Genomic DNA, 12,157 nt, shown 5'->3' with positions numbered 1-12,157 from the left:
GTAAATTTAATCTTTTACCCAACTCCAACTACTTTAACGGTACTATTAAACTTAATTTTACAAATTTAAACCTTTTTATTTAAATTAATTATATAATTAAATTCCTAAAAAATAATTATCCCTACAATCGAATAAAACGTACCGCTATTTAATAATCCTATTAATAAAAATATTCTACCCAATGAATCTATTAATAAAACCCTATAATAAAATAATTAAATCCTAGAGTAAAATGACGAAGCCCTACAATATATCGGAGATTCCGAAGATAAATTTATTAATACCGAAAATTTAATAGAAGAAGAACTAATCCTACCTAAAGATAACCCTTTTATAAAAGTTAAATAAGAACCTAATAAAGTAATTATAATAGCTATTATACCGTTACCAAATTCCCTAGCGCCAATACGTCGCTCTCTATAATTAAAATTAATAACCGTACTAGGCCATTTCAACGAAGTAAATATAGTAAAAAAAGCTAGTAACTTTCTATTTAGTTTTATAAAAAGAGATAAAGTTCCTAAAGATTACCTATTTTACCTTACAGTAATAAAAATTTAATATAATCTTAAAATAAAAACTATATTAATCCCCAAAAACTATTATTAAACCAAAAAAGACCCTCGTTACTAATTATACTAGCTACCGGCTATAAAATATTAAATCGAAGCTCTCGAATAATAGTAAATCTACTCTCTTATACCCCGCACACTTAATATAGAGGTTTTACTAAATAAATAGGTATATAATAAGAAAGTTAATTATATTAATAAGTAGACCCTCGCCCGTACTAAATAGGTCGTTTATAGTAACTTTAAGCAAAATAATTAGAATATTCAAAACTTTTATATAATAATCGCATATACTATAAATATAAAAATATTTCTAATTATTACAATTATTAACAATTTAGAGTATAAGTAATTTAATTTCTATATAATATTCTTAAATATAATAATCCCTAAAGATAAAGTTATTTATATTAAATAACTAATTAGCTTCGAGAAGGATAAATATAGAGTCTATATTCTACGTAGAGCTCTATATAGCTTAAAGAAGAGTCCCCTATATTAGTTTTAAATTCTATTACCTATTTTGAAGGATATAGGATTCATCTTAATATCCTCTAATACTTACCTTTTTATTAATAACTACATTAGCACCCTCATTATACTTTACATTAATAACTTTCTAATCGCTACCCCTACTAAAACAGTTATATTCAATATTAAGTAGCAGTTTGAATCTTATTTCAAATTGAAACACCTCGGGCCAATTAAAACTTTCTTAAGTTACAATATCGTAAGGGATAGAAATCAAAAGACAATATTTCTTTTATAATTATAATATACTAAATTTATTATTAAGAAATTTAATTATTATAGTCTCTATAGCGTTAAAACCCTATAAATACCAAATTTCAAAATCTATAGGAGTATTAAATAACCCTATAAATAAAAGACATTTATTAAGAAGATTAATTCCCTTAACTACATCTCAACCGGTATAAAACTAGATATTACCTTTATAGTTAATAAACTATACGAAGGTAACACTAAACCGATAAACTTTTATAAAATAGTAATAAAATATCTATTCTATTACTTTATTAAGACCCTCGATTTAAGTATACTTCTAGACGGCAAAACTAATCTCTTTAACAATCTCCAACTTCGTATATATATAAACGCGTCTTTCACTAACAATATCAACACAAAGTATAATACAGCTAAATATATAGCCTTCCTAACCGGTAGTCCAATCTACTAGAAATTAAAGAAGCAAACTTTTATTATATTAAGCACAATAAAGGCAAAATTCACCAATCTCATCCCAATAGTTAAAACTAATTAATAGCTCTCCGCCATACTCAATAAACTTAACCATTCCCAACCCCCCCTTAAAATTCTTTTTACAAATAGCGCTAATACGAAGGATATTGTAATAACCGGTTTAAGCGCTATAAGGAACTGTTATATTGATATTCGATATAAATAGATTATAGAATAAGTCGAATAAAAGGAATTTAACGTCGTCCACATCAAGGGCGAGAATATAGCTGCCGACGGTCTCACCAAGTGTTTAAAAGTAGATAAGTATACTAGATTTATTAAAATGCTGGGTATAATTAAGAAGGATATCCCCTGGTCAAACAAGAAAGAGTAAAATATATAAACACTAAGTAAAGTATCACGAGATTCTATAGCAGTAGTCAGTTAGCTAGTTAGTTTGTAGGGGTGTGTAGGAAGGGTGGCCTGTGCCCAGATGACCCACACCACCTTCCACATCCAAACCACCAGCATTTAGCAGGGATTTCTCCCTTACACAGATAGTTCTCCAATCTCGCTAGTCCAACAGGAAGTCTTGTACACCGCCAGGCTGCCGTCCTACCGTATCTGAGACCTTGTCCCGGATGCGAACAATTGATCCTCTTCATTGAACCATGTGGGGGAGATGCCAGTGTTCTAGTGGTTCAACTGAAACGTTCCAAAACTATCGAACGAACGACCTGAGTCCTTACAACGAGGTACTTAGCTACCTAACAAAAGTTGCGCTTGCAATCACGCAACTACCGGCAACTTTACGCAAGATGCAAAGCGACACTGGCCGCATATTCAATGCTTCACGACCAACGTCGCAGTGTTGCACATTCTGGGGTCAATTGAGAATCTGCACCGTATATACCCCAATACACCTAAGCAGCATCAATTGAATACACCGAAGCCTCTTTTTAGCGTGGGAAGCGTGTCGAGGATACGGTCCCTTGGACTCGACGGACTGGGCTGTGAGACTATGGTTTGTTTCGATCGAAACAGATTACAAAACGGGAAGGACGTTCTTTACCTACCTTGCTCGTTCGCCCCGCCAAGTCAATCTCCACTGGTTCATTGTTGTGATTCGGAGCACTTGTCCTGATATCATTCCTTCCACATTGGGATCTGAGATGTCGAAGAAAAAAGAAGCAAAGACTTGAGACAGACGACATCAACACCCACGGCTCCAGGGGGGTTCGTGGTTGGTCGATGCTCCAGCCCCGATAATGAGGTTGCTCAGATCGCCTATGGACTTGATGGGGAACGGATCGCGGCTTCTTCGAGGCCCGGGCGAGGGATCTGCGACTGGCGCCAACGTCCATGTCATGAAGACGACATGTCATTGGTCGATCTCTGTTTGAATCGATACCCAGACTCGATTTTTATTTTTCTGTGAACGGGCTCCCATGAGTTTGGGAGCGATGCAGGGTCTCCAGTGTCTTCCCAACTTACAAACCTGGGAACGGAAAGTCATTGCGGGATCGTACACTACTTACAAGCAAGACACTCGCTCAGTCTCCCATCGATGAGTGCGATTGATAATATTTCCGGTTATAACATCTTATCTTTCCCTCCATCCGCTGCTAGTCGCTTCTGCATCCCGCAGCCTCCTTCCTCTTCGCCATCTCTATATCACATCCATCCTCACCTGCACGCACGTCCTCTTCCCATCCTATCTCATAAAAACCATACCTTGTTGTATCTTTGCCTTTGAAATCGACTCGTTACTGTTCGCAAGTCGAGACCTTTGAACCATCAGGTCTGTGGGTTCTGTACCAGTTTGCGCGCAAAGGCACAATCGCCTACGAAAACGCATGCAAGAGCTTAAACTGCATTACGCCGCGAGCTTCACATTCCAACGACATCCTCGAGCACCATTGCCCATAAGACCAGAGCTTACTTGGACAATTCGACGGACTCTGCAACTGAACTGTCATCAAATTTGTGACAGCTCAGAGAAAAGTCGACGCTGTCCTTGGCAACTGTTGCAGTGCTTCTTCCTTCGCTCCGATCTTCGCCTCTAGCCGATATCTCCGAATCTCGATATCTGCTGCGATTGATATCTTCCAGATTTGAGACGACTTTCCACACAGCCGAGATCTCATTTTTTGTCTGGTCTACACAGCGATCGGTTCCAATACCACGGATCAGGAAACGAAGGGATCCACATATCAACAAGACGGAACTTTGGACATCCGAGCTGTGATCACTGCAGTCCCTCCTCCATAAGTATCGGCGCATACGATCGGTCCCTCAAGGTACTTACATACAGTACTTCCTCACGGACCCCCAACCAACCCACGGCCAAACGCGGGACCTCAAAAAAGGAAGACAGACAGCGACCGACAAGTTCCTTTGCAATCGCAACCATGGTTGAACATGGGCCTGTCCACAACAGCGAGGTCTACGTCCTCAGCCAGACGCCTTTTCCGAACCACCTCCACCGCGGCGGCCGTCCCTCCCCGCCGTCGCCCATCACCCCGGCCGAAGACGACTTCTGCTGCTCGCCCATCGACAAGCTCCCGCTGCACAACTTTGTCGAGCCCGCCATTGCAGCATGTGAAGAGCAGCTCGCCGTCGAGTCGCGCCTCTCGGGCGCCGTGCACCTGCTCAACACGGCTTCCACTGCGCTCTCGTGCATCACCGACCTGTACTCGTCCGACCGTGTTGCGCGCGACGGGTTTCACCGCGCCGTCGACGCCATTGTCCGGCGGCAGGGCGATCATGGGCGCAATGGCAAGCTGGTCATCATCGGCGTGGGCAAGTCCGGACACATTGCCAAGAAGCTAGTCGCTACCTTCAACTCGCTCGCCATCCAGGCTGTCTTCCTCCACCCAACCGAAGCCCTGCACGGCGATCTGGGCCAGATCAACAGCCGGAACGACACCCTTATGCTGATCACCTTCTCGGGCAAGACGCCCGAGCTACTTCTCCTCCTCCCTCACCTGGACCAGTCACTACCACTCATCCTGCTCACAAGCCATACCCGCCCAGAGACATGCGAGATTGTCCGCCAGCGACCAGACACCATCCTCCTCCCAGCCCCAATCCACGAACCCGAGACCAAATCCTTTGGCGTCAGCGCACCGACAACTTCCACGACCGTTGCACTCTCAGTCGGCGATGCCCTAGCTATGGTGGCCAGCCACGAACTGCACCCTTCTGTATCAAAGGTCTTTGCGAAGAACCACCCTGGAGGCGCTATCGGCGCCGCTTTGCGCGGCTCTTCCGTCTCGCCTTCCCCCTCCATTAGCTCCTCAACCTCAGGAACCACCCCATCTTCTTCCCGCACCACATCCTCCATGTCCATCTCCTCTCAACCACCATCACCACCATCACCACCACCAGCAGCACGCCACTCCCTCCGCGACCTAGCCATTCCCCTCCACGAAATCCCTTGTCTTGAAAACCAACCGGGTCACGACCCAACAACACCCACCCTCACAGCCGCCGACCTCCTTCTCGCCGCTTACGCCTCCCCCTCCGGATGGGTACGGCTTTCTTCTCACGGAGGAGGGGGTGTCGTTTCCCCCAGTAGAATCAAACGCCTCACCCCTGCCCAACTCTCTCTTTCTTTATCTGATCCACGTCTCAACTGGCTCGTCACGCCCCAAACCGAGTTTCTGTCCTTGACGGCTGATACGGAGGTGCACAATGCGGCGGAGTGGATCAAAGCCATGCGCACCGTTCGGGCGACGGGGGTAATAACTGCGACGACGACGATGAGGACGAGGACGAGGACGAGGGTGGTGACTGTGGGAGAGGGGGAAGCAGAGAAAGAAAAACAGCAAGAAAAACAGCAAGAAGAAGAGGAAAAAGAAGAAGGAGAAGAAGAAGCAGAAATGGATTTCGGGGATGAGTGTGTGGTTGGTGTTATGGAAGGAGGAGGAGGAGGAGGAGTGTCAAATCATGGGGGGTGTGTGGGGGTGGTGGAGGTGGGGGGGTTACTGGATTTTGTTGTTCAGTCTGGTCAAAAGCCATCATGAATGAGGTTGGAAGACAGAACTAGAGGGGAGAGGAGGTGATGGTATATAACCAGAGAGGATGATTGCATATATATATGATGATACCTACATAGCAAGTTGGTCGGCGGGGGCTTTTTTGGATTCAGCAAGCAAGCAAGCAAGCATGATTGATCATTGCAATGATCATTGGATCAAACCGCACAGCGAGGGATCATGAAAAAGGAGGGCTTTTTTTTTCTTTTTTTTTTTACTGCGTAGCAGTTTTAGTTTTATTTTAGTTCTTGGATATCCGGGATGGCGTTGGGAGGCAATTTTGGTTTAGATGTAATAACTAAGTTTTTGATCTATCTTACACGATACCTCACTTGTTTAGATCTATCATAATGAAAGATATGGACACTCTACCTACTATATTTGGTACATCCAAGCGGGAGCCTTTCTGCTTTTGTCTGAGACGATTTACCTACATACCTACCCCTCACATTCACATCCCGTCTGTCACATGGCGGATGTCATGCATGAAGCTTACATACCTATTCTTGTTAAGGAAAAGTGGGATGTATGTATGGTTGGAGGTGATTGATTGGTTTCCTCGAAACTCTTTTACGTTTCTCATTCCATATGTACCATCCATTCATTCCTATGTGATAATGTATGTGAACAATCGAATCAACAGTGTTTATCCTTACAATCACCCCCAAACAAAAACCAAGAATGTACAGAAAAGCTTTTTACTCTAACCCCAACCGAACATACACGTCTAAACAAGAATAAATAACTCCTTTCTAAATTACAGAACTAAGCTCAGTCGCTGTCGCTGTCGCTGCTTTCCGAGCTATCGCTCTTTTCATTTTCCGACTCCGCCTCTGAGCTCGAAGACGACGACGATGAGGAGGATGAGGAAGTGCTGGTGGTGGCTGTCTTGGCTCCCGCATCCGCCATCTCCTCGTCCGAGTCAGAATCGGAGTCGCTGCTATCACTGTCCGAAGAGTCCGAGCTCTCGCTGTCGCTGATGTCCGTACGCTTGTTACGTAACCTGCGGCGCTTAGCGGGTTGTTGGCCATCTGTCGAGGCCCTGGCGGTCTGTGGTTGAGGAGCAGGCGCGGCGGCGGCGGCGGCGGCGGAGGTAGAAGTGGTGGTGGTGGTGGTAGTGGTAGTGGTCGTAGCAGTGGTGGAAGTAGCGTCCTCAGAGTCCGCCAGCTCTTCCAGCACCATCTCGGCACGAATCCGCTTGATCAAGCGCTCCTTGACATCCTTGTCCACCGCACCCTCCTTGTCATTCGTCTCCTCCTCCTTCTTCTTCTTGTCCTTCTTCTCCTTCTTGCCGCTGCCGCTGCCGCTGCCGCCGGGCGCTATCCTCAAGACAAACTCGACCTCGTCAAAGCTGCGCTTCTTGCTCTTCTCTTGCGTCGTCCGTTCCTTCTGATCCTCCAAGAACCTCGCAATCGCATCCTCATACTGCTTCTGCCTCTCCTCGTTCTTCTCCTTCGCCTTGTCCCCACCGGGAAACGCGCCAGCGCCAACCTCCATATCCTTCTTCTTGATCTCCTGCGCCTGCTCCCGCAGCCGCGTGCGCACAAAGCCCTTCAGGTCGCGGATGTATTGGTAGAAGAGGGGTGCGTCGGCCGAGGGGATCTTGTCGGACTCGAACACGTACTTGATCAGCAGCGTCTGGTGGTTCTTGTTGAACTTCCACTGGTCACGGGCCGAGTGCCACTGGCGCAGGTAGGCGAGGGAGGGCTCGAGGTTGGTGTCGGACTTGGATTTCTTGGACTGTTCGGCGGACTTTTTGGAGGCCTGCTTGGCCTTTTTGGCCTTCTTCTTCTCGCGCTTCTTCTCCTTGGCGGCGGCGTCGGTGGTGGAGGTGGTCTTGGTTTCTTGAGAGAAGGAAACGGACTTTCTCTGTGCTGCTGGTGCGTTATCGGAACGGAATCGCTTGTTTTGTGTAGGGTAGTTGTTCTGGTTGTTGAAGGACTGTTGCTGGGATGGCAGTTTCCTCTTGAGCGCGCTGGTCGCGGGAGCTGGCTGACGGGTGGCGGATGGCGTGCTTGTTGTCGTCGAGGGGGCGGCCGCAGGACTGTCACCAGCAGATCCCTTGAGCTTGAGACCCAATCGCTTCCAGGCCGGGACGGCGGACATGATGGGCGAGAGGAAGGAGGAGAAAGATTAGGGGAGGAGGGAGAAAGAAGGTATAATAAGTGGTATGTCGGATGCGACTGTGACTGCGACTATGCTGTATGCAGTGTGCCCTGAATTTGGTCTGGTCTGGTTTGGTTTGATGCGATGCGATGTGGTGTGTCGGATCGGAATCGGTACGCGACAGGAAGCGTCGAGTGACGTGGGCGACCACTACAGACGGTAGAATCACACGAAGGACCGGGAGTTACTTGGGGAAAAAGGAACTCAATTGACGATGGCGAGAGTACAGGACAGCTGTGTATGCAGCCAAGGCCCAGTTCGTAAGTTGGTCGGTTCAAAGGTCCGGCGCTTGATGGCGGTGCGACGGGGACTTGGAGATGTTATTGGTGGTGTCGCTGCTTTGAATTGCAATTGAAGAACTGCGACTGCCATTCTCGTTTCCTCCAAATCGCAAATTTCTGTCCGCTAAAAGCTTATCGGCGCCCTACAGCAGGGGTCCCGGTCGTGATAAGAGATGCAAATAAAGTGGGGTTTTGATCTGGGGAATTTGGACGACGAGACGGGGAGCTCAAGCGGCGGCAGGCAAAGTGGATTGAAGCTGTCAGTTGGAGTGGGGTCATCCGTCTCGAGCTACGGGAATCGTGTGGGGTTCAGTTGGGTTTCCTCTGTTGACCTGGCGGGCGATGGACTGGCCCAGGCGGCTGGCCGTCACCTGGTACTCCCGTCGCCCTTGGCCTATCAGATTGTTAGCCTTGAGGTTCCTCCAGGCAATCCCGCCGTAACGCGTTCGATGGGCGGGCGCTGGAGCAGCAGCTGTCTATCCACTGCCCTGGGCTGGAGTTGCTGGACATCGTCACTGCAATCCGGGCATCCATCCCGCCCGCCGCCTTGACCAACGACGAAGCTCCCTTCTGCCTGCCACCACCAACTCGACCCATCCATCTCCCGACGTCAACAAACAAACAAACACCACGACTGTTTTCCCAACCGAAGCCGGCGATTCTTCCATTTTGTATCACAACTACACATAGACCGGTCCATCTAATCAAATATTCAAGATGTCGGGTACGTCAAGCCAGAGCTTGGGTTCAACCACCACCTGAACTGCCCGCTCCACCCACTTACTGAAGCTCTCCCAAGCTATCACCATGCTATGATGTAGGCGCCATGGCTAACATACATCCCCCACGACAGGCAGCGCTGGCTACGACAGGCACATTACAATCTTCTCCGAGCAGGGAAGACTGTACCAAGTTGGTATGTCTGCATCGTCCCGTCCGAATAGCGTACCACCCTCGACCTCTATACGACCCCTCTACGACTCGATCCCAGACACCGAAACGCAAAGGCGAACGATGATTGTGGACTAGATGGATATCAGAGATGCTGACGATGGAGGACCATGATAGAATATGCCTTCAAGGCCATCACAGCTGCCAACATCATGTCGCTCGGCGTCAGGGGGAAGGACTGCGCCGTAGTTCTGTCCCAGAAGAAGGTTCCCGTATGTTGTCCTGGATGATGGGAGGCTTCCACCGGTCGTGTGATATGCTGACGGTTGTGCGACAACAGGATAAGCTCATCGACCCCTCCTCCGTCTCCCACATCTTCCAGATCTCGCCCTCGGTTGGCTGCGTCATCACCGGATCCATCGCCGATGCGCGCGCCTTCGCACAACGCGCCCAAGGAGAGGCTGCCGAGTTCCGATACAAGTTTGGCTACGAGATGCCATGCGACGCCTTGGCGAAGCGCATCGCCAACATCAGCCAGGTCTACACTCAGCGCGTAAGCTACCTTCAGCTGCCCCCGCGACGGGCTACGAGTCTCTGAAAAGAGGAAGAGGATGATATACTAACCAGAGACTCTTCTTTCCAACTGCAGGCCTTCATGCGCCCATATGGCGTCGCCGTCACCCTCATATCGGTCGATTCGGAGTTTGGCCCCCAGCTGTTCAAGTGCGATCCGGCAGGCTACTACACAGGCTACAAGGGCACCGCGGCGGGTCCCAAGCAGCAGGAGGCCCTCAACCACCTGGAGAAGAAGCTCAAGAACAAGGATCACGCGCCCGGTGATTGGAAGGAGGTGGTGGAGTTGGCCATCACCACGCTCAGCACGGTGCTAAGCATGGACTTCAAGAAGACCGAGATCGAGATTGGTATCGTCGGTGGACCCAGGCCGGACGGAAAGGAGGGCACATATCCCGGCTTCAGGACGTTGACTGAAGATGAGATTGACGAGAGGCTACAAGCTATTGCCGAAAAGGACTAAGGGAGGCAGGCATGCAGACGGAGACTATTTGGTGGTTGATGCTGTGACGTGGTCTATCTGGAAGATGCATGAGGAAAGGGATGCTACCCTGGAGACAGCAGGGAAATCATCGATCATCGATAGATGGACTCACGGAGAATCCGAAGAAGATGTGTCGAAGAGAGCTGAAAGCAAACAATGAAATGATAATGGCCCATGAGGAAGATGGTGGGAAGAGAATGGTATGGTGATTGATTGCATACGCAAACTATAATCGCACCTCAGCACGCCAATATCGTTCGATATCTTCTAGCCTAGTCACAATTACAAGGCTCCAACATGCCGGCAGTTGGTTTGTTTCTGTGCGTGACATGGAGTAATCATCATCACAGCCTCACAGTACACAAGAGTCTAACTATATGCTATACTGACTGTACAGAAGGAGAATCCAAAAAGGAAGGAAGCCAAGTCATAATCCAGCCTTGCAGCCGTGCTGGGGACAGAGGACCGAGCTGAAGGCTGAAACGAGCCTGACACTTTCTCAGTTCACTTGAGAGAATCGAGGGAGTAGTGTGTGTTGGGTACCAACCAATATGACTGGAAGAGAAAGAAGAAGAAAAAAAAGTAGAAAAGAAAAGAAAAGAAAGAAAGAAGGAGGGTAAAAAGCGACAAGCAAGATAATCAGAAGAAGCAAAAGTGATTGAATGTTGTTGTGACTTCAAGTTCGGAGAACCGGTGGGGACTAGAACTAGGTAGGTATCATGGACTGTACCGGGAGAATGGAGAGGTGCTTGTAGTATTGTTGCAATCTTTTTTTTATATTATTTATATATTTATATAAATTTGCCACGTTGTGACATGGAGAAACGATGAAAAGGGGGGATTGGAAAGATGATTTTCGATGTTGAGATGTTGAGATGTGGCCAGGGTGGTGGTGGTGATGGTCAGTCAGGGTCTGTCGTCGTCGTCCCACGATGTGGTTGGATGTGGATGTGGATGTGGTGGGTGCTGGGTGGTGGTGGCCTCCCGATATGGTGGTGGTGGGATGCATGGTTGGGTTGCAGCCAATGGGGTACGTACCTTTTTTTTTTTTTTTTGGGTGAACAACACTAGAGGTATGTATGTACAAGTGTACATAACATACCTCTACGTACACTAGTAAGGGCTGTGATGTACGTAGGTAGGGACATGACATGATATGGGTATGGGACATCACATTACCTCCCGGCATGCGGTCCGGACGTAGAGTGTGGACGGATGGCGTCAAAGTGTAGATGCGTAATGTAAGTAAGTACCTTGGTAGAAAGATCGAAGTTGAGGGGAGTCAACCTCACGATATCAGATCAAAGTGAACTCGGAGTGGTAACTGAGATGTCACTTTGTTGCAGCATTCTGATCAAGGGTTGAAGTTCGAACAACCTTGTTGGGTCTTCTACAAGCAGGCTTGTCTACATACACCATGTACATACCTTCATCATCATCGCCGACCTCACACCTCATACATATCTCCACAACAACAATGAGGCTCTTCAGAGGCGGCCGCCTCAACAGGCCCGCTCACCACGTAATCCCCCCCATCTAGTCCGTCCGCATGCACTTCGGGTTCGGCTATAAGGCACAGGGGGTGACGGGGCAACTGAAGTGGACGACCACTCGGCACGGCACGGGCAACCAACGAACTATTCTAACGTTTTCAAAACATTCCCCTGGAAATCTCGAAATGCAACAAATAAGAAGAGAAGGAAGCACGTCCCTGGGGGGAAAAGGTGATGGGGCCTCCAGATGAGAATGAAATGGACAAATGGCAATCGAAAGCAGGGAAAGCAAACATCGGGACTAAGAGTGAAGACGTTGAAGCTAGTGATGTAAGGCTCAAAGCGGAAAGGGAAGGAAAAAAAAAAAGGAATGCGGAATGGGCAGCATGCATTGAAAGTCACATGCAACCCCCTCCTTCCTTCCTTCTTTCTTCCTTGGCCCTTGGAAGATATTCAC

At 47.8% G+C, this 12,157-nt stretch overlaps 3 protein-coding genes across 3 annotated transcripts; 2 read left to right on the top strand and 1 right to left on the bottom strand.

The window, feature by feature from the left end:
* Nucleotides 1-4,183: 4,183 nt before the first annotated feature.
* NCU10063 (sugar isomerase) lies at nt 4,184-5,397 on the top strand (the record flags this gene model as incomplete). Its single annotated transcript, XM_952816.2, has 2 exons — nt 4,184-5,305; nt 5,353-5,397. 2 exons carry the CDS (start codon nt 4,184-4,186, stop codon nt 5,395-5,397), a joined length of 1,167 nt encoding a protein of 388 aa, XP_957909.2.
* Nucleotides 5,398-6,349: 952 nt separating this feature from the next.
* Nucleotides 6,350-8,345, bottom strand: NCU10062 (hypothetical protein). The gene has a single exon (XM_952815.2). It carries the CDS (start codon nt 7,916-7,918, stop codon nt 6,584-6,586), a length of 1,335 nt encoding a protein of 444 aa, XP_957908.1. The 5' UTR covers nt 7,919-8,345; the 3' UTR covers nt 6,350-6,583.
* A 261-nt stretch (nt 8,346-8,606) lies between these two features.
* pca-1 (proteasome catalytic alpha-1) lies at nt 8,607-10,558 on the top strand. The gene is made up of 5 exons (XM_952814.3): nt 8,607-8,983; nt 9,113-9,175; nt 9,328-9,422; nt 9,491-9,703; nt 9,800-10,558. The coding sequence occupies exons 1-5, from the start codon at nt 8,977-8,979 to the stop codon at nt 10,184-10,186; spliced, it is 765 nt and encodes a 254-aa protein (XP_957907.1). The 5' UTR covers nt 8,607-8,976; the 3' UTR covers nt 10,187-10,558.
* The last annotated feature ends 1,599 nt before the right edge of the window (nt 10,559-12,157 follow it).

Source organism: Neurospora crassa, linkage group V, assembly GCF_000182925.2.
Source record: "Neurospora crassa OR74A linkage group V, whole genome shotgun sequence".
NCBI classification, from domain to species: Eukaryota; Fungi; Ascomycota; class Sordariomycetes; order Sordariales; family Sordariaceae; genus Neurospora; species Neurospora crassa.
Note: the sequence above shows the minus strand (reverse complement) of the source record. Positions and strands in the feature narration are given on the sequence as shown.